At 62.6% G+C, this 22,981-nt stretch overlaps 2 protein-coding genes across 5 annotated transcripts in view; one reads left to right on the top strand and one right to left on the bottom strand.

Moving 5' to 3' along the window:
• Positions 1 to 17,208, top strand: part of Adamtsl2 (ADAMTS like 2) — a 27,290-nt gene extending 10,082 nt beyond the window's left edge. For 3 of the 4 annotated variants that reach the window (XM_023700402.1, XM_004640405.2, XM_023700404.1), the window contains 10 exons: positions 3,812 to 4,166; positions 5,440 to 5,812; positions 9,434 to 9,531; positions 11,078 to 11,204; positions 11,937 to 12,150; positions 12,230 to 12,385; positions 13,085 to 13,255; positions 13,902 to 14,078; positions 16,307 to 16,451; positions 16,848 to 17,208. In XM_023700402.1, the coding sequence (XP_023556170.1) occupies positions 3,812 to 4,166; positions 5,440 to 5,812; positions 9,434 to 9,531; positions 11,078 to 11,204; positions 11,937 to 12,150; positions 12,230 to 12,385; positions 13,085 to 13,255; positions 13,902 to 14,078; positions 16,307 to 16,451; positions 16,848 to 16,987 (1,956 nt within the window). In that variant the 3' untranslated portion in view covers positions 16,988 to 17,208. Of the gene's footprint in view, positions 1 to 3,811; positions 4,167 to 5,439; positions 5,813 to 9,433; positions 9,532 to 11,077; positions 11,205 to 11,936; positions 12,151 to 12,229; positions 12,386 to 13,084; positions 13,256 to 13,901; positions 14,079 to 16,306; positions 16,452 to 16,847 lie in introns of those variants that run through there. The other variant, XM_023700405.1, reaches the window with a different exon arrangement.
• A 2,777-nt stretch (positions 17,209 to 19,985) lies between these two features.
• Fam163b (family with sequence similarity 163 member B) lies at positions 19,986 to 21,054 on the bottom strand. Its single transcript, XM_004640406.1, has 2 exons — positions 20,945 to 21,054; positions 19,986 to 20,481 (listed from the first exon to the last, which is right to left on the bottom strand). The coding sequence occupies exons 1-2, from the start codon at positions 21,035 to 21,037 to the stop codon at positions 20,068 to 20,070; spliced, it is 507 nt and encodes a 168-aa protein (XP_004640463.1). The 5' UTR covers positions 21,038 to 21,054; the 3' UTR covers positions 19,986 to 20,067.
• Positions 21,055 to 22,981: the final 1,927 nt, after the last annotated feature.

The raw sequence follows: 22,981 nt of genomic DNA on the forward strand, positions 1-22,981 counted from the left end.
TTCCTTCTGGTTGCTCATCTCTCGGCACTACTGTAGCTCCTTGTGTCCTGGCACTGCTGGGTCTCTGGGTCTCTGCTGGTCAGGGATCCAGTGGAGTCTGGACAGAGTCCTACCCCTCCTCTCAGTCCATGGTTGGCATTAATGGTCTCTAGCTCCAGCTTGCCCAGCTGACACTGTGGGGACCTGGGCAGTGCTTGTGTCCCCCTGCCCTGCCTCCTCGGGATGCTCGGGGTCCCTGCGTGGGCTCCGGGATGGGCAGGGGCAGCAGGAGAATCGGGGCCTGTTCTCCACAGCTTGCCTGGGCATTGGTGTGACTGGCAACCAGAAACTGTGCCATCACAGCCTTGTACCAGGCCCTAAGCACGGGGACTCGGCTGTCCAGGAAGCAGCTGCCTCAGACGGGCGGTTCTGGAGCCGGCTCTGGTGGGGGCCACGGCATCTCTGTTGAGTGTGTCTGAGTTCTGCTGCAGGTGCCACAGAGGCAGGCTGGCCCCTGGGGGAAGAGTCCGCAGGCCAGGGCTGGAGTGAGGGTACAGTGCAGGAGGGCTTGGGGCCGGGGTCTCTGGAGCAGCCCCAGGACAGACAGGGGCGCTGGCAGAGCGAGATGTAAGCCTCAGCCTTCCTGCCATCCACACTAACTCAGGCAGGGTGTGGGGTTGGGGTATAGCTGGTCCAGGGAGGGGTCTGCCTGGCACGGGGTACCCACCCCCTAAGGAAGTACCTGGGGTGTTGGGGCTGAACTGTGGACTCTTGCTGGTCCCTTCAGGCAGCCCACTGGAGGATGGGCTGGGGCCACCTCCCTGGGCACCTCTCTATTCAGCCGGCTGAGGTCCCAGCTATGGAAGAGGCTGGAGCAGTCTTTGTGAGTGGTGGCCGTGCCGTAGGCCTATGTGCCGGGCCATCAGCAGGCGACTGGGGCCAGAGGCTGGCCTGTGTCATCAGACAAGCCCTTCTCCCTGCGGTGTGGCTGTTTGCTGGCTCTCAGCCTCAGGCTTCTGTTTGCTGCCTATGGACCCCTGACCTTCAGCCCCACTCTCGGCCTGGTCCTGGAAGCCAAGATGCCGCTTGTACAGAGGGAGGCGGCACTGGGGCATTTCCTTCCTTTCCTGTCTGAGGGGGCATCACCCCCTTTGGCTTGTGCCCTCCTACCAAGCTGGCCCATCTGGAGTTCAGCTTGGCCATTGTCACCACCCTCCCCTGGTCATTAGCATCCCCTGAGCAGCCCTGTCCATGAGCTCAGACATGTGATGCTGCAAGAGTGGTGACACTTGGGTCACCTGCTGGCACAGCTTTCTTGGGCCTTCAGTGGGCAGCTTCTTGGGCCGACTGCCCAGCCCTGCGTGCCACCTGTCCGTCCTGTGATGGGCTGCCCAGTGTCCTGGTCATCATGGTCAGAGAGTGCCCCAGCAGACTCTGAGCCCCAAGATCTTCACCAATAGAGTTAGGGACACTGAAACCTTTAGGGTTGAGTCCCTGGCCATCTGGAGGACATAAAGGCCCGGGCGCTTCTCCTAATCCACCAGACATAATGTCATCGACACAGAGGACCAGGCATGGTGTCCTGCGGAGGGGACAGCCCCTGTGACTGTTATGACCAGGAGCAGGGTATTTAGGCAGCCCTGGGTTCTCTCTGTGTGTGTGCTCTGTCCACACTGCGTGTTGCATATGCTCTTATTTTTTTGGCACTGGGAATTGAGCTCAGGACCTGTGCTTGCCAGGCAGGCACCCTGCTGTTGAGCTGCCTCCCAGGCTCCCCCCTGCTTGGATGGACACTGCTCTGGGCCTCCCCAGCTGAGGACAGAAAGATCCACTGCCAGCTGAGGGGCCACGAGTGCCCAGCCTATGCCCGCATGAGTGGGCTCTGGAAAGGGGACCGACCTGGCCCACAGCTCAGGGACTGGACCTGGGGACCATGCAGCATAGAACAGTGGCAGATGCACGGGGGCTGAGGACCCTTGCCCTGGCCCTCCAGGACACGATACACATACTCACACCTGACATCCCCCAGGACACACTGTCCTCGTGGCTTTGCTTTCCTGTGAGGCTGGGGTAGAGGCATCACACACCCTGTCACAGTGACAGCTCCAGGGCTGGCATGAGGGTTCTGCCAGCACCAGCTGTGCTTCTGGGGACAGGAGCCTGCGGGCCAGAGGTGCACTGCGAGTGCACCAGGCCTCGGTCACGGGGTCCAGGGCCTTGGTTACCAGTGAAGGCTTGGGCCCTGGTTCCGGGAGCCACCCATTTCTCCAGGGAGCAGTTAACCAAGTTCACCCCTGGCACCTCTGGTGAGGCATGAGGGGTGCATTGCTGCTCCCACAGGTATTGCCCGAGCTGCTGCCTCATCCCTCAGCTCCCGGGTCTGAAACCTGGCTCAGGACACCAGGAAATGCAGTGGCCTTGCCTGGGACGCTGTCCCGGTCTCCTGCTCCTCCACCTCTTGCAGTGGCGTGGGCTGTGCAGAGCCTTTTCTAGCTCATCCATCCATCCCCAGCGGGTGGTCTGTGCATCACCCCGCTGGCCACATCCTGAGTTGTCTGTGGACTGGGACCTGGGCGGCCGTGCCTGCTACTGCTTACGGAAGCCTGTGTGTCCACCTTGCCCCCACCTTGTTAGCACCTTTATCACCTCTGCTGCTGGGGGCTCTGCTCTGTAGTAGCCTTCCTTGCCACCAGCCTGGTCAGTGCTGTCCCACCATGGGATTTGTTTTTTTGGTGGTGAGTAGAATGTACTCTGGGCTTCCCACAGACCGCAGTCTCCGGTGGCTCCCCCACCTGTGGCCCGCTCTCCCTTTCCCTGCCAGGACGGCATGGTGCTCACCCTCCTCAGTATCCACCATGTGGCTCCAGGGCTGCCCAGCGCTGGCTCTTGGTCAGTTTGGATGCCCTCAGCTGCCTGCGGGTCCAGGGCACACGCCTCCTTCTTGGGGCCTCCTGGATGAGGCAAGGGCAGGACTCCAGCAAGCTGTTATCCTGATGGTCAGGAGTCCTGGGAAGTGGCTGCAGCCCAGGGGCTCGAGGAGGGTGAGGGAAGGCTGGGCCAGTTTCCAAGGAGGACCCAGGCCTCTCCAGGCCCAGAAGGCCAGGGCATCCGTTTTCACACATTCCAAGCTTCCTGACTCAGGTCCCGCTGTCTGTGTCCCAGGTTCTCACACTCCTGTCTGACCGTGTCCTGGGGCCTCCTCTGCCCCTTCTGCCTGTGAACCGTCCTGGTCCCTTATGCTGCCCTCGCTGCCCCATGCTGCAGTGCCCCTCTGCCCTCATCTCCAGCTTGGCAGGTTCCGGGGCTCCCTGCACCTTCTCCCCCCCCCCAATCCCAAAGCTGTGAGATGTCGCCTCATACAACCCCTATGGTGTCCTGTCTGGCTAGCTTACCAGTGCCTTCTGGGGCCTGGAGCTCTGCCCACGCCCAGCAGACCTTGTGGCCCCCAGGAGTGCTGGTTGGTGGAGACTGGGCCAGCAGTAGAGGGGCCCTGGGGCTGCCCATGGTGTCAACACAGACTGGACCCTCCACGGGGAGCTCTGCCGCCCGGCCGTGCCCCCCAAGGTTCTCCTGAATGGAGGCAGGGCCTGGTCTCTGTGGGCAAGGATGGAGCCCTGATATCCCCGTATAGGATTTCTGGTGCACCATGACGGTAGTGCGCAGGGTGAATTCCGGGTGGCCTGCATCCGAGGGAGTCTTCTGTGGCTCTTTGGTACCTGCGCCCAGGCCTCCCCTGGGGAATCTTTGTGCTGGGCCCTGCAGCCTGAGGGGTGGGGCCTTGGGACACAGGCAGGCTGGGGGAGGCAGGGGTCTCATGCCTGCTCCTCCCCAGGTGTGGAACCAGAACGGCAAGAGCCCCTCCATCACCTTCGAGTACACCCTGCTGCAGCCCCCGCCTGCGCACGGCCGCCCGCCGGTCTACTACAGCTTCTCCGAGCCTGCCTCGGCCTCAGCCTCCGCCAGTGCAGAAAGCCAGGAGCTGGCCAGCGCAGGGCTCCTGGGCTTCCGGCAGCACAATGCGTCACTCTACGGCCTGGCCTCCTCCGGCCAGCTGGGCCTGGACAACAGGCTTTTCGGCCCCCGGGGCACTGAGGTGGACCCGAGCCCCCGTCTGGGCCAGGAGACCAACGAGGTGTACCAGCCCACCGATGGCGGGGCCTGCCGGGGGCCTCCCGGGGGCTTCCGAGGTACCCAGGAGCCCCTGTGGGTGGTGGCCCGGGCAGGCTCAGGGGCAGAGGTCTGGGCGAGGGGACCTCAGCCCCTTCCCGGGCAGAGACGAGGTTGAGGGAGGTGCTGGCTGCTTGCAGTACGCAATGATCTGTCAGCGTCCATGGGAGTCAGGGCCGAGGGTCCTGTCTGCCACCCAAGTTCCCCGAGGCCCAAGTGTCCTGCTACAGTGCTGTGCCATGGGCACAGACTTGCCCGTGGCCTCTTACGGGGCCATCTTAGGTGACACACGGTACTGGCAAGCACGTGGGCCACACCGGCAGGCATATCATTAGGGCCTGATGACCTCAGGCAAAGGCTCCTGGTCCACACACATTCGCCTCCCCCTGAGTAGTTATGAGCCCCGGGCTTGTGGAAGCCAAGGAGGCGGCACCCACGGAGCAGAGGGGCTGCGAACGGCTGTCACATAGTCTCCCAGGAGCATGTGAGGCTGTTGTGGAAGCTACCTGCCGAAGCCACTGTCACCCTGGAGGGGCTGGACTTCCAGGCTCACGCAGGGCTCTGGGCTTGGGGTGACCAGCCTCGGAGCGCCTATTGGAAGGGCGCCGGGTGCCTACTGGCTAGAAAGGACCCCTCTCGCCTCTACCTTGTCAGATAGCTTCCTCTCGGGATCCAGGGGTCTGTCTGTCCTCTTTCTTTGGAGGACCCTGGTCATTTAGGGGCCCACCCTAATCCAGGATGTTGCCATCTCCTGGTCCTCACTAATCCCACAGACAGGGACCCTCTTTCCAAATCAGGTCACTTGCACACACTTTGGGGATCCCGTCCCACTTGCTGCAGAGCCCACTGATCTCAAAACAGAGTTGGAGCCGTGTATGTTTCCCACCCAAGACTTGGTTAAACTGGATCTTGTTGTTCTCTAGAACCAGGGATGGATGGAACCCAGGGCATTTACACTGAGCTCTAGCTCCAGCCCTTTTGTGTGTTTTAAAATTTTATTTATTTATTTATTTTTATTATGACACAGGGTCCAACTAAGCCACTAAGTTGCCCAAGCTGGGATCTAATTTGTGACTGTCCTGCTTCAGCCTCCGAGAGTGCTGGGTTGGCAGGCACACACCTCCACGCCTGGCTGGCTCCAAACTGTATCTCACTGAGCAGAAAGGACCTTCCTGGAGCATCCTAACTCCCTTGTTCTGGGGAGGGACTCGCCATTCTGGGTTCTTAGAGGTAGCAAGGGGCTAGCATTCCCACGGAGCACGCAGCTTGAGGTCCCACTGCTTGTCTCCCTAGGCCGCAATGCCACTGGGACAGTGCTCACAGGGGACAAAGATGGCCCAGAGGCGGAGTCCCGGCTCACCTCCCAGGAGTTCCTCTCAGCCAACTCCATCTCTGACCAGCTCCTGGGTACCAGCTCTGACTCCAAGGAGTTCGGCCTCAATGAGACAGGAAACAGCATCTTTGCACAGGGTGCCTCCAGGGGCCCCGAGGCTGAGAGCCTTTACGCGGATTACGAGGAAGGCGAAGGGGCTGCTGCTTACCTGGTCAACGGGTCCTACCTGGAGCTGAGCAGCGACAGGGTGGCCAATACCTCCTCCGAAGCCCCGTTCCCCAATGCCAGTGCCAGCCTCCCTGCATCAGCTGGGAATAGGACACACAAGGCCAGGTAGGCTGCTTCTGCCCCAAGAGGGCTCCGGGCGGGGTCATCCTGAAGGATCCTGGCCAGGAGGACCCCAAGGTGAATGGGACAGGGCTACTCACCTGGCACCCTGTGTGTAAGAGCATAGGGCCAGAGCCTAGGCCGGGGGCCAGGTGTCCTTTGCTGCGATTTCCCGGGTGTCCCCAACTTGGATCCCTGTTGTGGAAGCTGAGTGTGCAGCTGACAGCTCTGAGCCGGCCTCTGGAGCAGAAATGGGGGACAGCCACTATGGAGTCCTGCTCCCAGGGCTCTGAGGGACACCCCAGAGCCCCTGGGCCCACAACAAGAGGGGCACAAGCACCCCTCCCCAGGCTGAGGACATGGGAGGGTCTGGAAGTCCCAACTCGGGGCAGGGGGTGGGACTAGGGTGGAGCTGTAGCTGGGACAGGCTGTGAGAGCCATTGGGAGAGTGGCACTGGGCCCTGGATAGTGAGGGTTGGGGACATCTGGGTGGTCAGGGCTGGGGACACATGGTAACTAAGGCTGGATAGTCAAGGCTGGCCCTTTTGGCCAGCTGGACTGTTGTGACTAGCCTTAGAGGGCCTGGGCTGCTGTGCCTTCCCAGGCTGTGTGGGCTGGTAGAGTGGCCTTGGAGTTGCTGTCCAGTGTAAGGACAGTCCCTGGTGGCCAGGCCTCTGGGCTGAAGGGGCCACCCCTCCAGGCACTACCCTTCTTCACAAAGCTCCAGGGGTAGTGCGGCTGGTGTGGACACCTGCGGGGCAGGATTGGCACGCGTGGGCTGCTGGCTTTTGTCTTGTGTCCTGGGAGCCTGGTTACCTGAGCCGCTGACCTCAGACCCAGTAAGAGCTGAACTCTGGCAGGGTGGAGATGCTGAGGCCAGGATCCTCGGGACGGGCTCTGGTGGGAGATCTGGGGGCTGTCTTGAGGTGACAGGGTTTGGGCCACTTCTCCCCTATCTGTGGGGCCCTAGGGTGATAACGTGGCCTGCCTGTGAGCCAGAGACCAGGGCACAGTGCTGGCAGGGACCTGAAGGCACTGTGGATGGCTCATGTGGCCGGCTCTGTGCACCTGGGGAGGCCACTGCTTCTGATCTACTTGCCACAGGGGACACGGGACCGGCTGCTCCCCAGACCCTGCACCCGCAAGGCACAGCCTTGGCTTGCTTTGCGGGACCGGGTGTGGAGCAGGCCTGAGTGTGAGAGGCTTGTGTGATACACAGGAAAGGCTTGGCGTGCTGCAGCTGCAGTCACACCACCCCTGGGTGGGCAGGGGCTCCTGGCACCCACAGCCCAGGCTGGAGTTGGGGTCGGAGGTGGCCTGTTGGGTCCCGTGCCTGTCACCAAGCCCCCGCTGCCAGCACTCAGAAAGACAGGCCTGACTCGCTGAGCTGCGACGGCTCCCCTGGCCACCCTGGCACCATCAAAAGGTGCTGCCAGAGGGGACCAGAAATGGTCCGGGGAGATAAAGGGCTGAGGAGGCCGCTGGGAAACTACTCGGCCAAAATAGCCGTGTCTCGGGCTTGTCCAAACACAGGAAGTGGTGTCTGCCTGGGGAGCGGGAGAAATCAAAGGGGCAGCCCAGAAAGGAAGGGCTATTTTCATCTTTGCAGAAACGCTTCAAACAATCAAGCGGGGGAGGCATCGCCAGATACAACTTTGGGACCAGGCATCACACACACACACACACACACACACACACACACACCCCAGGCATCACACACACACACACACACACCCCAGGCATCACACACACACACACACACACACACACACACACACACACATTCCACGCCTCTCTGAAGCCTGTAGAAAAGAGAGAAGGCTGGCCTCTCCAGTTCGTTTATAAACAGTCATTTCAGAGCCTCTGCTGCCAGGGGGACGTGGGAGCCTGCCTTCACCCAGGCAGCTGGGCAGCTGGGGCGAGGCCCTCGAGGCCGTGGACTGGGAGCCGGTCACAGCACAGCGGGCGGCGCGTCCTCCTGGACGCAGGTGGGGGCCCCGTGCTTCCCGGGACTCTTCTCGCTGTTCCTTCGAGACGGGAAGCAGCCAGCCCTGCTGTGTTGTGCAGATACGCCCAGGGCTTTGCTTCTGCACGGCACACACGTGTGCACACCCCATGAGCCACAGAGGAGAGCGTGGGCGGCCCCTCCAGAAATACCCCAGGGGCGAGAGCCCTAAGGGTCGTCTTGAACCCCCCCCCCAGTGGAGAGTGAGTCACTTGCTCACTGGCTGGAGGCCTGATTAGCTGAGTGCTCTGCCTCTGTAGCTAGCTCTGCATCCCTTTTTCTCTTGGGGAGAATCTAAACTGTCGAGAGTGGGTGGGACCCATCACAGCCGCATTTTCTGAATGGAGCCCCCGGGCTGGTTCTCTGCATCCTTCCAGCCTAAGCGGCTGTGGCTGAGGCTGCGAAGGGATGCCCCGTGGCGGCTGCCCAGCTTCCCAGAGTTTTGTGCAGGGTCGTCGTCCCTCTCCTATGTTTAAAGCTCTCCCTCCTTGTAAATAGGGCAAGAGGGGAAGAGCTTCCTGCCTCGAACTGAGGGCGGGCGGGCGCCCCTGCTGCCTGCGCGGCACTGGGAGCGGGAGCGGGAGGGAGCGCACTGGGGCACCTTCCCCGCCCCTGCTGGGAGCTCATTTCCTGGGCCGTTGGAGCGCGAATGCATCCTAGTCGAGTGGGAGCCCCCCTGGGAAGCATAAGCCCCAGTCCAAGCAAAACCAAGAACCATTCCCACCGCTGGAGACTCACAAACAGCTTCAGCTGTCGCCGAGCCAACAGCCCCTCACAGAGTCGCGGGATGGCAGAAGTAACGCCCCTAGGCACAGTCTGAGCCCTGAGGTACCCAGGAACTGTCCCCATATCAGGCTGAGAAGGGGCCTGAGACCATCCTCATAGCAGCCTGGGCCTGCAAGTGGTGGTCAGCAGGACCAGCTCCCCACACCTTCCCTGGCTGCAGTCCACAGCGCTCCCTAGCCCAGCGCTGGCCACTGTCTCAGGCAGATTCCCCAAGCTGCCCCCTCTGTCTCCCGCAGGATCCAGAGAGCCTGTTGGGGACAGGGCGGTCTGGGCTCACTGCCTTGTTCAAAGGAGCCAGAGGCCTAACAATCATTGGCCTTGGTTGTCCCTGGCCAGGCCACAAATGAGCTGGTGGCTGGCTAGGCCCCAGTGGCTCTTCTTGGGCCAGAGGTCTGTGCGGTCCATCTGGACCGGAGCCTTGGTGCGGGGCGGGGCTGCTGCATCGGCAGCTGGGGCTCAAACTCTGATCACCAGAGGCCAGCGGCCAGGGTCCCCACTCGGGGGCATCCCTAGGGGGGAGTAGGAGGGAATTCCAGGACGTTCTCAGAACTTCGCGTCTCCTGAGGTTCCTGCTGAGTGTGAGGGAGGCGTCCACCGGCCAGCCTGGGCAGCGTGGCGGGGAGGCTGTGAGTGCAAGTGAAGTGGGCGTCCAGGTCTCACCAGGCACCTGGAGCCACCAGGGCTCTGAAGGATGGGAAGGACGCTGTGTCTGTTGGCATCCCTGGAGTCCATCCCATGCTGTCCCTGGGGCCCCCGCCTCCCTGTGGGGTCCCAGGGGAACACTGGCTGAACTGTGAGGCTGGCTCCTCACCACCTTCTCCCCTCCTCTCACCCAGGACCCGGCCCAAGGCACGCAAGCCGGGTGTGAGCCCAGCCGACATGTACCGGTGGAAGCTGTCGTCCCAGGAGCCCTGCAGCGCCACTTGCACCACAGGTACAGATGGGGTGTCACGAGGCACTGTGGGCGCCCACCCCGAGCCTGCCTCCTTGGTTCCTCCTTGGCCGCCCCTGGCGGTGGGAGCCCTGCGAGGCCATGTGCCCTGCTGAGTTGGGTGTCAGTCCCTGGGCAGCTGGGCCAGGCCCATTCCAGCCCCTTGTAGGTGCCCTGGTCTGCTGTTGTTGCTAGCGTCCAGTGCTGGGGCCTCTGGGAGCAGGCAGGAGACTCAGGGGGCTGAGGATTTTGCTTCTGTTGGTGTCAAACATGGGAGGGAAGAGGTGAACCCCGAATCCACACCCAAGGACATCAGCCAAGTCTGGGCCGCCATCCACCTGGAGAGGAGGAGTGAGGAGAGGAGGCACCTGGGTGAGGTGCAGAGGCACCTGGGGTGGGGACACTGGACACAGATGCATCTAGGCCTCGAGGTAGTCCTGGATGCCGGCCTCTGGCCATGTGGCCAGCCACCATCCCCCAGAGCTGCTGATCACGCCCCCTGCGCCAACCATGTTGAGGCTCTTGCTCCTTTCTGCGACACTCTTTTAGAGCAGCAACGTACAGTGCAGGGGATGAGCGTGGGGCCCAGGCCAGGCTTTCTAGAATGTTCTTGTGCCCTCTCCCTGGGTACTGCAGTGTGGTGTGGGAGGACGGGGTGGCGGGGACCTGGCTCAGGGGCCACTTGCCCTGGCTGTTCTGTGTCCAGGGAACCCCACTGGGGTTGTCACATCTCCCACAAGGTGCCCCTATTCTAGGGTTAGCTCGCTGAGGCTGGAGAGCCTGCTCAGCACCTGGGGACCCCAGGTGGCTTCAGGCTCTCTGGTGTCCCAGCCCCTGTCTCCACCCAGATGGATGAGGAGAAATCAACAAAGAACATGGCACTGGGGGCTGGGTGCCCCAACCCCGTGCATACCTCCTGCTCAGGGCTGGTGTCTCCAAAGCCTGGACTGCCAGGAGGACCTGGCCAGGGCCGCCTGCCCTGTGAGCAGCCCGGTGCTGCAGGGGAGGAGTGATGGCAGCTGGCCCCCCTCGTGGGACCCGGAAACTGCAGAGAGCTGGGCGTCTCTCACCCACGTCCAGGCTGCCGACAGCAGACCCAGGGCACCCAGGGCTTGCCCACACAAACCCCTGCTCTGAGCAGCCTGGCTCCCCTGGAGGGAGCTGGCCCTGCGCTGCCTTGTGCCAGCGTGGGGAGGAGGATGAGGAACTCCATGCTCAGCTTGAAGCTGGGGCATGCAGTCCTAAGGAGCCCAGAAAGACCCCACCCTGGGGATGGTGAACAGCAGCCCCAGGGGCCTGTGCCAAGGACGGGCACCCAGCTGACACCTGGGAAGCTAGTTGAGCTGGGTGGCTGTTGAGTGAATGAATGGCAGCGACCCAGGCTGGGCCTGCCCTCTCTTCCACAGCTGTGGGCCAGGCTGGGTTTGGGCAGGTGACCTGGGTGCGGGGGCTGGGCCGGGAGAGAATAGGTCTGGTCCTCAAGTGCAGGCACTGTGTGCTGGGTCCGTATGCTCCCCGAGCTCACAGCCTTTCCCTCACCCTCAACCAGGGGTGATGTCCGCCTATGCCATGTGTGTCCGCTACGACGGCGTTGAGGTGGACGACAGCTACTGCGATGCCCTCACCCGGCCCGAGCCCGTGCATGAGTTCTGCGCTGGGAGGGAGTGCCAACCCAGGTCCTGCCGGGGCCCACAGGGTGCTGAGCTGAGCAGGGTGTGTGCCTGTGTGCTGTGGCCACCCTTGCAGGGTGCTGGGGTGCATATGTAGGCCTCCACCATGAAGACCAGCTGACCCCTGCGCCGGCATCTGCACGACTGGAGAAGCTCTATTCCTAACCTAGGCCTTGGCCGGCTGACCTTGCCCTGCGGGTGGGGCCCACCTTTCTTGCCTTCTGATGCTGTTGTGGAAACACCTCAGCCCTAGATCCTCTCCAGCCCGGCGGCCACACACATGCCAGCTGCTGCCTGGCAGGCCCACCTTCCTTCCTCTCTCCTTCCTGCCTCTGCATCCTGTGCATTGGCTTCTTTCCTGGAGGGGCAGAAAACCCCAGGGACCCCACAGCCCACAGGCTGGCTCCCCAGGGCACCCCAGATTCCCCTTGGTACTCACCGCCCAGTTCAGGGGGCAAGATTTGCCTAGGGCCCCTGGCCACTTCAGCCTGCTCCTAGCAAGAGCTCTGGGCCCTGGGGGTGTCTGCTGGACCCGGAGAGTGGGAGCGGCCCCATGCTCCGCAGGGAAGGCGGGCAGAGGTGGCTCAGCTCCAGCAGGTCCCCACCACCCTTCGGGGCTCTTGATGACCCCCAGGCCCCACGCCTTCCTGTCTGGCACGGTCTGTTGGGGGGTGTGGGGCATCTGGAGCGTGGAGCAGGGCTGTGCACTGAGGCCGCCACCCTGCTGCACGCACGCAGATGGGAGACCAGCAGCTGGAGCGAGTGCTCACGCACGTGCGGCGAGGGCTACCAGTCCCGCATCGTACGCTGCTGGAAGATGCTGTCGCCCGGCTTCGACAGCTCCGTGTACAGCGACCTGTGCGAGGCCACCGAGGCAGTGCGGCCTGAGGAGCGCAAGACCTGCCGCAACCCCGCCTGCGGGCCGCAGTGGGAGATGTCTGAGTGGTCCGAGGTGAGGTGAGCAGCTGGCGGCGGGTGGCCGCGGGCAGGTGGGCTGGGCCTACGTGGTGCCCACCGCCTGCCGCCTCCAGTGCACAGCCAGGTGTGGCGAGCACAGCGTGGTGACCAGGGACATCCGCTGCTCCGAGGACGAGGAGCTGTGCGACCCCAAAACCCGGCCTGTGGGGGAGAAGAACTGTACCGGGCCTCCCTGTGACCGCCAGTGGACCGTCTCAGACTGGGGACCGGTGAGGGCGCGGGCAGTGGGGCACCTAACAGCCCTGCCTCAGGCTCCCCACTTTTCTGGAGAGGGCAGTGGGTACTGGTCCCTCCCTCACTGGTGTCACCACCAACCTGCATTCCAAGAGCAAGTGGCAGAGTCGCCCACCCTGCACGGCCCTGTCTGTGCCCTTTATTTTATTTATTTTTGTCTTTTTGAGATAGGGTCTGGCTATGCAGCTCAGGCTGGCGTCCAGCTTGCTGTGTAGCCCAGGCTGGTCTTGAACATGCAGTGGTCCTCCTGCCTCAGCCTCCCGAGTGCTGGGATGAGGGGCGTGCACGCCACGCTTGGCCTTGTGCTCTTTGCACTGGTCTCTGTCTCCCTGTCTCTGTGTACCTCCGTGTCCACCTGTGTCCTGCTCTCGGCTCCCTGTCTTCCCTTCCTGTGGCTGCTGGTCTCTGTCCCCGTCTCTCATCGGGTGCTGGCTGAGGTCACCCCCGGAGGAGGCGGCGGCGGGGGGCACGCGTGCTTGGTGAGCTGTGCTTTTCTCTGTGTGTTTAGCATCCAAAGTGTTATTTCTGTAATTAGAGCAGAAACGTTATTTAAAAAGTGGTTTCCACAGTAACCACTTCCCCATGCTGCCCGGGAGCTGCTGCTCCTCCGGGGACGATGTGGGTGGGGGGCTCACCCGGCGGCCGCGCTCAGCCCCCACTGGCCCCTCCTGCAGTGCAGCGGGAGCTGCGGGCAAGGCCGCACCATCAGACACGTGTACTGTAAGACCAGCGACGGCCGGGTGGTGCCTGAGTCCCAGTGCCAGGCGGAGACCAAGCCCCTGGCCATCCACCCCTGCGGGGACCGGAACTGCCCGGCGCACTGGCTGGCCCAGGACTGGGAGCGGGTGAGTCCCTGGGGCTGTGCAGAGTCCGGCTTGAGAGGCCAGTGGCCATGGGAGGGTGGGCCGGAACGTGGGAGTGACTGCAAATCCTGAAAGTCAAATACGAAAGTCAAAGGGCCCGAGGGAGCCCGGGCCTCCCAACTGAACAGGCGTGTGCTTGCTGAGGTCCCTGGGCCTCGCTCCCACTGCATGAGCCAGGCGGGGCCGGTGGGCTGCTGGCTGGGGGACCACGGATCTGCTAGCACAACATCTGTCCTTCCTACCAGCTGCACCCGGCCCCCAGGGGCCCTCTCCCAGGGATTTCTCTCCAGTGGCCGCCACCCAGCCGTCTCAGACAGGTCACTGCTTACCAAGTCACGCAGGCCAAACTCCTTCGCTAAGTCCATTCTGGCCAAACTGTCATTAGCACATTTGTTTCAAAACAGATGGTTTGGGGCCCAGTTGCTTTTGATTAAATCCATTTGGGGCAAATGGTTACTGAGCGAAGGGTTCTTGGCCAAATTGCCTGTGATCTAAGCACCTGCACTGTGGGCTATTTATCGGCTAAACCATGGCCACTAGAGTCCTGGCGTGTGGCCCGGTGGTATGTGTCTCAGTGGCACGTGTCCCAGGCCACAGGGCCACTGATCTGTGCCATGGGCGCCCACAGTGCAACACCACGTGTGGCCGTGGTGTGAAGAAGCGGCTGGTCCTGTGCATGGAGCTGGCTGACGGGAAGCCGCTGACACGCAGCGGCCCGGAGTGTGGCCTGGCCCGGAAGCCGCCTGTGGAGAGCACCTGCTTCGAGAGGCCATGCTTCAGGTGGTACACCAGCCCCTGGTCGGAGGTGAGCACCCCTCAGGGCCCCAGGCCGCCCTCCAGCCCGCATGTCTCCTGGGCCCCTCCTCCAGGAAGCCTTCTCTGATCTCACCCTGGGTTCTCACCCTGGGCCTCCTTCTGGGGCCTTGTCACATCTGGTTTTGGACAGTGACCTGTAAGTGGAGTGATGGTGGTCCATGTGTCAGCAACTTCCGTGGGACACAGCCAAGGCAGGGACGTGGGAGTTGGGGTGCACGGGAACAGTGGAATGTTTTCCTTCTGTGACCTGTGCGTGTCTGTGGGCTCCTCAGCCCCCAGATCCCCAGCTCAGGTCGCTGGCGGCGGGGAGCTGAGTGTTCCCCTCTGCCTTGAGCCATGCCTTCCCCTCCTGGCTTTGCACTGACTGAGCCTTCTTCCTTGAGTTTGGCTGAGGGTGTCACGCTGTCCCTTTTTCAAGAGAAGGGATAGGTACTCAGTGAGACGTCCCGGGGCCTCCTGGTTACAGGGTGCAGTGGAAGGGACGCAGAATGAAGGGGCCTGAGCCGGCCCACACCGTGGAGCCCAGGCAGGGAGCTCTAGGCTTGCAGCCCCAGTTCCCGGAAGGGGCCAGGCAGGGCGTGGCAGCCCGGCTACCCTGTCCGTCCCCACCCCTTCTGCAGAGGCCTCCTGCCACGGTCCCGGGCTCTGGGACTTGTCAATACTCCCCACTCTGGTGGCCAGAGACAGTGGGGCTGGAGGCCAGCTTCAGAAACTCCTTGGGGCTGCCCATTGTTGCTGCCCATGCTGAGTCCAGCGCTGTGCTGCGCAGGGCCACCAGCACTCAGGAGGGCATGTGGGGCCCAAGCCGTCCTGGGGAGCCGCTGGCCAGGCTGGGTGACCAGGGTCTCTGGCTGCCTGTGCCTTGGTTCTTAAGGACAGTAGAGGGGACGCAGGGACCAGAACTGTCACTGCGGTGCTCACGGCATGTTCCACGTGCTGTGGATGCCTGCTCTGTGCTTTGGGACAGTGCCAGGCCCAGGTAGGGGGCAGCAGTAGGTCCCGGCCACCAAAGTAGCATTGCCGGGTGTAGGGGCTGGACTCATCAAATGCCATGCCATAGCCCACCAGGTGGGGACCCTGGGTGTCTGTAGGCAGGGCCCATGTGTCCTGCCCAGATGTGCCAAGCCTGAGCACCTCCTGCTGCCTCCAGGTATTGGGTCTCAGCCCTGCCCTGTATGGGACGTCCACCCTCCCCCCTTGTCCTGCGTCACCACTAAGGACAGACTCTCCAAGGATCCTGGTGATGACTGGGAGGTTGAGGCAGAGCTGGGCCCCCCTGAGATCCCTGGGTGACCCAAGGCCGGGAGGAGGCATGACCATTAGCTGACACCAGCTCGAAGGACACAGGCATGTCCAGAAGCAGGGGTCCCTCCTGGGTGACTGAGGGGACCTGGAGCAGTGAGTCCTGGCTGTGGTCAGGGCCCCCGGGGAGCCAGGCTGAGCCTTATGTTTTGGGGACAGCTGTGGGTCCCAGAACTCTCAGCCACAGAAGGGAAGAGATGGGGTGCACTGTCCGGTGAGGAGGGACCAGGTGAGACAGGAGCTACAGTGGGCACCCCAGTCGCTGCCATCTGTCCTGTGTGGTGGCTCCATGTCATGTCTTAAGCTGCCCTGTCCCATTCCCTCCCTGGGGACAGACGCAGGCGCCAGGACTGGCCAGGAGCCCATCTGTCTCCAGGGGCACATCAGAGGTTCCTCATGGTATTTGCCAAAGGCAGATTGTCCCTTGGCAGTGGTGCCAAGCTGGCCTCTCCATGCCTCCAGATGGGGCCGGGTGGGGCCTCTGGCCAAGTTTCTCAGCCTCCTTGTGCCTGTGCAGATGAAACTGGGGGTTTGAGTAAGCCTTGGGAGCACCAGCCCCACACAGCACGGGAGCCCAGGGCTGGGGTGCGGACACTGGGTAACAGATGCAGGGTCTCTGAGTCCGGGAGCCCCCACCTACAGGATGCTGGCGGGAGCGGAGGCTGGGGTGTGCCCGCTGGGGTGGCAGGCGTGCCAGATGCAGGGGATGGGCTAGCTGAGAGAGAACACTGTGTCACAGATCCGGGACAGCTGGAGCCACGGTGCCCAGCAGGACACAGTTATCCCCTCCCAGGGCAGCTGGAGAAACCGAGGCAGTGTGGGAACGGGGGCAGCTCCACCTGCAGGTTCTCGTCCCCCAGGGGCCTGCCCTGTGGCCTGGGAGGCTGCACGCCCCACACACCTGTCTCCTCACAGTGTACCAAGACCTGCGGCGTGGGCGTGAGGATGCGCGACGTGAAGTGCTACCAGGGCACCGACATCGTCCGTGGCTGCGACCCGCTGGTGAAGCCTGTGGGCAGACAGGCCTGTGACCTGCAGCCATGCCCCACAGAGCCCCCGGGTGAGAACTGGGAGGCGGAGGCAGAGGCAGGCCGGGCTCCCGGAGGAGGCCCAGGGGTGTGTGTAGGGGCGTTAGTGGGGCGTCAGTGGGAGGGCACAGGTGTGCAGGGTCTCTCCTGGGGGGGCAGCGGGGAGCCATGCTGAGCTCTGGGCTTTGGGAAGCGTGTCAGCTTAGCTGGACGTGGCGGTACAGCCTATAACGCCAGCACTCTGGGAGGCTGAGGCAGGAGGAGCACAAGTCGATGCCCAGGCTGAGAAAGCGGTAACTTAGCAAGACAGCGGAACTGTCTCAAAATAACTCCTAGCGAAGGAGGGTGGGGGCTGGGAAGGAGCCCCGTGGAGTCGTGGGCGTGGCTCCTCCTGGTAACCCCGCCCTTCCCCCACGTCCCGTCCCCAGATGACAGCTGCCAGGACCAGCCAGGCACCAACTGTGCCCTAGCGATCAAGGTGAACCTCTGTAGCCACTGGTACTACAGCAAGGCCTGCTGCCGCTCCTGCAGGCCCCCCACTCCGAGCCGCGGGGCCGCAGTGCCCTGAGACCCGTGCGCCTGGCCTGGGGTTGCTGCCGCTCCAGGAACCTCCTGGACGCTGTCCTGCGGGACCCCAGGCTGGGAAGATGTGACGCTGAGCCTTGGTCCACAAGAGGGACTTCAGGGCCTCCAGTGCCTGCCACGGGAGCTGTCCACAGAGCCACAGGGACCTTTCGTCTGAGCGTCCCAACGGCAGCCCAAACGCGAGGGCCCGCCCAGCGTGGGAGGGCGAATTCCCATGGCTCAGGGCCTTGACTGGGCCGGCAGGGCCTTCTGCAGGTGACTTGCAGAGGGTGGGAAAGGAGGTGCCTCCTTTGCTCAGGTGACTTGTGTTGCAGAGCCTCAGGGCACTGAGAGGCCCCGCCTGCCCGGGATCCTGATGTGTGCAGGCGCCCTCCTCCTAGGGGCTCGTCTCATGGCCCAGCATGGGCTCTGCAGGCTGTCTAGGAGTCCTGTGTTGGAGGGACGGGCGCGCTTCATGCCCCAGGGCAGGTCCTCTTTTTAATGGTATATTTGTTCATGGACAGCAGGATGCCCTGTAATCCCCTAGTACTCACCAGTTCATGTGAATAAAGTGGTCCAAGTGGTCTTACTTATGGCGGACCCTGTGGCTGTTGGGGACTTGAGGCTCAAGAGTGCAAGGGTGGAGGGACAGGGAGGTGATGGCAGCAGGAGCCTCAAGCCTGCTGTCCACTTGTGTGGGCCCCAGGGCAGCAGGGGGACCTCAAGGTGATGAGCCGTCTCCGCCTGCAGGCACCCCGAGCCTCTGTGCCTGTGTGTGGGTCTTCGGAAGGGCCCCTGGAGCATCTGTGGGGGCCGGGGCCTTAGAGTCCTCTGCAGGTTTTTCTCCATGCAAGAAGGGGAAGCAGAAGCAGAAAAACGGTGGCTGGGGTCCCCAGCAGCAAGAGCACAGGACACAGGCACTGGGAAGGAGAGCAGGGCACCCTCTCCCTCGCCACTGCTACTGGCTGGATGGCCCCAGGCAGGGCACCTCAGGCTCAGCTGGTGGAGAGGCCAGTGGCTGCCCGGCTGCCTCTGCCGGCGCAGGGCTGGGCAGTGCACCACCCGGGGTGCAGACCGGCAGCTGAGGCAGAGCTGCACCGCGCAGGGCAGCGTCTCCCAACCCTGGCGGTGGGGGTGGGCGGGGAGCCAGCCGGGCGTGTCCTCGCCCCTGGGACCTGTTTTGGTGTGACTGCAGTAGGGCTGACACCACCAGAAATCTTTCTGGTCGTGAGATCCTGGGCTTAGAGGCTGGAGGGACATATCTGCCGCAGGTGACCATCTGGGCCCCAGCAGATCGGCACCCCACACTGGGGGATCCTCACGGGCTCTCTGCTGGGCTCTCCACCTCGTCTCCTCCTGTACTGACTGCCTTGCTGTCTTTCCTGATGCACCACCTGCCTGGTCTTGGGCTGTCCCCCTGGGGTTCCCAATCCTCAGCCCTGGTGGACCCAAGAAACCAGGCGGGTTGCTGTGGACTCTCCTTGCTAAGAAGCTATTCCGGGCCTCTCGGGACACAGCCTAAACCCCTCCAGCCAGCTCCAACTCCAACTGTCACTGGGGCGGCTTCCAGGGCGGGTCTGTACCTGGGACCCAGTGGGGACAGGGACTAAAGATGCAGACCAAAGAGTGAGAAACAGGTTTATTGGCTTTTGCTTTGTTCTGGAAACCTCACGGCCCCCCGTGGTCCCAGGGTGTGGCGATGGGTGAGCTGGGAGGGATGCACGCTTAGTTCATTTCAAAGGGACCCATGGGTCTGTACAGAGAGGGCAGAGGCCGGACAGGCAGGGGCCCCTCGATGCCAATGGTGAGGATCCATCCGGGGAGGGCTGGGCTCAGTGAGGCAAAGAGCCTGCTAATCCAGACTGGGCAAGCAGGAGGGAGAAGAGGGTGAACAGGGCCGGGGGCTCCGCACCACCAGTCTGGATTGGACGGATGGAACTTTGGGGATGCACTTGCCCCATCCTGGACTCCAGGCAGGGGGTGCAGGTGCCAGAGAAAAGAGCTCTCTGGGCCCATGTCACGTCTGGGGGGACAGCACTGTGCTCCTACGACAGTGCCCTGGCTTAGGGCACCTCCCTGGGGTGGTCTGTGGCATCTTAGCCACCAAGGAGGAAGGGAGAACTCACAATGCCCAGGGAGACCAGGCTGCAGCCTGTGGGACGTAGGCACAGTGAGGCCTCCGCTCAGGCAGCCAGCTCCACACTGGGTCCGCCGGGCAGTGAGGAGGGCTGGGGCGGGGCCTTGATTGGAGCAGGGAGTACGTGGCCACTAGGTGAGCCCTCGCTCTGACCCCCCAGGGTCTCTGCCGCTGCTGAGAGCTAGAGCTGAAGGACCTGAGGCCAGCATCCTCCTCACGTGGAGGGGAGGGGAGGCCCAGAGCTGCGAAGGCCTGGCCAAGTCTCACGGCGCCTTGGGTGTTGGCACCCAGGCCGCTGTCCTGTCCACCTCTGCCTGGCTGCCCCTGGATTGAGGACCAAGCCCTGTGCCAAGCAGGGTATAACTCTCCTGTGCCCGCTTGTGCCAAGGACTCTACTGCCCTGAGACTCACCCTTGTGCTTGTGGGGGCCCGTCCAGCTGCAGAAAGCTTAGTGCTCAGGCCCAGCAGGTGCAGGGCACCCAGAGCCCAGAGAGAGAGAGACAGACAGACAGACAAAGGGGCTGAGCTCAGGCTGCAGAGACAGAGCCCTGCACCTGCAATCAGGGCCTTAGCATCGCTGAGACCATTCTCCTGGAACAAGGCGGTTGACGCCAGGGTGGGTGTAATATTGCTGTTGCACATCCCCTGAAAATGCGCCTGCCCTGAGGCCCAGCCCAGCAGCTCCCTTCGCCCTCCGGCCCCTGGCCTATCCCTGTGGCAGCCTTGCTGCCCGTTCTGCCAGCTGGCCCTACCTGCACTGGCCACACCTGCGTTCATTGAGCCTTACCCCCACACCTGGGCCCCAGGGACGGGGACGGGAACTGGAGGACAACTTGGCAGAGCCTTGGCCGGGGCCTGGAGCCAGGGGTGGGCAGAACAGGCATCCTGCCATGGCTCAGGGCCTCCTAGGGCGGAGTGGCCGCACGCTGTGGGCTCTGGGCGCAGGGTCACACGTCGGTGCTGACACTGCGGCTCCGGGAGAAGGCCTCTCGCATGGCCGACAGGCGGTTGGGGTTGAGTGGCTGCAGGCCTCCGAAGCCCCCGGGCGGCAGCTCCACGTCTTCCTGGCTGATGCTCCTGTAGGCCACGCGCCCCCCTCCGTTGCGCACACCCTCGTCCGCTTCATCCTCCTCAGGCTCCTGCAGGAAGAAGGTGGGCGGCTCGCAGTGGGAGCAGCTGCGGCAGAGGGCCCGGGCCTGCGGCGACTTCTGGCTGAAGGAGGTGGAGGCGGTGGGGTAGAGCGCCGGGCCGTTGGTCAGCACCAGGTTGCGGTTGGAGTGCAGGGGCGGCACGTGCGCGTGTACCGCGAAGTCCGGCTCCGACTCGTCCTCCTCCGACTCGTCCTTCTTACAGCAGTAGTACTGCGGGAAAGGACCGTGAGCACGCCACGCCCTGGCTCACAGTGCTCCCTGGCAAGGGCCCCGGGACACACCTGAGTAGCAACCCCCATTCAGGGAAACTGAGGCACGAGCTGCAGGCAGCCCCAGAGCAGCAGAGCCGGAGTCCAAGCCCTGCCGGTGTGCCTTGCCTACCAGAAGGCGTCCCCTTGGCCTTGGGGGAGACTCGGGGGTCCCAGATGTGCCTGCAGCACAGGGCGGCAGCACACAGGGAGCCCCTGGGCTCACCCCTGCTCTCTCCCTGATGGCTGCATGCCCCGGGATGAGGGCCAGACCCTCTCTGAGCCTCGGCCAAAGCCCTGGGGGAAGTCGCAAGCAGTCACCCCCACTGCGGCCCTGGTGCTGCCCTCCGGGGGCTGGCACCAGAACCTCCCCTGCCACCCCTGTCCCCTTGGGTCCCAATCCCACGCCCTCCTGCTCGGGGTACCTGGAGCCGACAGTAGCAGAGAACGGCAATGATGCAGAGCAGAATCACTGTCGCCAAGATGCCCCCAGTGATGACCACAGTCCCGGCTGTCATCCGCCCACTTCTCCACCAACAGCCTGCAACAGACGCCAGAGTCACCAGGGAGCCAGCACCAGGGGAGGAGAAACTGCCTGCTCAGGGGAGGCCGGGCGCCTCCTGGCCCTGTGTCACCACCTGGGCATGGGGCCGGAGCCAGGAGGCCCAGGCCCTGCCCACCTCAGGCAGCCTCTTTCCTGCTCCCGGCCTCAGTTTCCCCACAGTGGGGGCGAAGAGCGCGGAGTCCCGTCCTCCCTCAGGGGAGGGTCCTTCCGCCTGGGCCTCCCGCTTTCACCTTGGCCCGGCGCAGACAGTGGGTGTGCAGGGCTCACGGAACGTGGGCGCAGCCCGCACGGCTTTCCCTAACCCTCAGCTTTTCTTCTGCGACATCATTTCTGACCGCAGTCCACTCTCCAACAAAACCGATGCTTCGGCTTTTGAATATTTAGTGGTAGTAGGGTGCGCATGACCCAAAGTTCGCCACCATTGCCTCCGTAGTCCCTATTCACTCCGGTATTAAGCGGGTTTACTCCTGGGGACACTTTTGGGGTGCTAGGATTGAAGGCAGGACTTCACAACACTAGGCAAGCACTGTGCTGCTGAGCAACACTCAGCCTTTTTATTTAATTTATTTTATTATTTTCAGACAAGATCTCACTAAGTTGCCCGATGGGCCTTGAATTTGCAATCCCCCCCGCCTCAGCCTCCCACAGGCTGGGATTACAGGCGCGCACCACCAGACCAGCGACAGTCTCTATACTTTTGTGTCCATGGTCCTATGGGGTTGTGGCTTTGGGGGTGCCCTGCGTCATTCTGATCTGGGCCCTGAAGAGTTTCACCAAATGGCAGAGGGTTGGTGAGGTCACGGTAGGCAGAGGGTCCTCCAAGTCCCTGTCCTGGATGTTTTCATTGATGGCAACAGGGGGGTAATTATTTTTTAAGTAGAGGAAAAAAAATACGAGTTCATGTCCGTATTTGTACTTCAAATCAGCGCGTGTTGTGAAATGGGGCGACTTGTACAGTGAAATCTTATTTCGGCTACTGTTGATTCTTTCGTGCTGTCCTGCTTGTCGGGTAATCTTGAAGTGGTGTGACCACAGTGCTTCCTCACGTGTCTCCTGGGAACGCGCACGACACCTGCGTTCCTCTTGTCCTTATCACAGGGACGTGGCCGGCAGACAGTTTCAAAGTCACAGGAGGTAATTATCTGTGTCACTCTTTCCAAGTCAGTTCTATACTCAGGTTCGGGGGCGGGGGGTGTTCTTAATTAAAAGATAAATTTAATTTTGGTCCTTAGTCACCCAAAGCACTGGGTCCCAAAGCCCACAGCGTGGAGCATCCCACACGTGGGTCCCACTCTGGACAAGGCCACTGAATTCTGGCTTTGCCCTTCCACAACTTCTTTCTAGACAAGCACACCTTTGGGAGTTGGCTTCTGGAAGCCCCACACTGTGTGGGTGGCATCTGGGGCCCTCTCGGGTGCTCAAGCCACCCTGTGCAAGGGTCACCCAGCCGGCCCAGGACACCATGGCACAGGTGCCACGCCTCATCTCAGCTCTCACAGAAGCAGTGCGCTGAGCTCATGGACTCTAAAGTGTTGCGGGACCTGCACCCAAGGCGTGCTGGAATCCAGCTGGTTCATCCTACGCCGGAGTGTGGGTGCACGACCAGCAGATGAGATGGGGTGCAGAAGGCTGCTTTGTGTCCCCAGAGACCCACAGCTAGACTTGGGAGAGTCTCTGGACCAGGTACAGGTGAGGGGATCCCCTGGGAGAGATGGAGGGGGCCACGGACACATGCTAACAAGCAGGACTCATCCAGGCGAAGCTGGGCCCGGAAGCCAGAGCCTGACAGATAGATGGAAAGGCAGGGCCAGACAGACAGACACAGGTGCAGACGGGCCCACAGGAGCCAGACGGAGACACAGCCAGACCACAGATAGTTCCAAAGACAGGCAGACAG

This window comes from Octodon degus, unplaced genomic scaffold (assembly GCF_000260255.1).
Source record: "Octodon degus isolate 3935 unplaced genomic scaffold, OctDeg1.0 scaffold00123, whole genome shotgun sequence".
NCBI classification, from domain to species: domain Eukaryota; kingdom Metazoa; phylum Chordata; class Mammalia; order Rodentia; family Octodontidae; genus Octodon; species Octodon degus.

What these genes read in the sequence shown, in the direction of transcription:
- Fam163b (XM_004640406.1), bottom strand. Translation starts at nt 21,037, where the DNA reads ATGACAGCCGGGACTGTGGTCATCACTGGGGGCATCTTGGCGACAGTG. An exon ending in TCTGCTACTGTCGGCTCCAG is followed by an intron (nt 20,482 to 20,944) that starts GTACCCCGAGCA and finishes CCTTTCCCGCAG; the next exon opens with TACTACTGCTGTAAGAAGGA.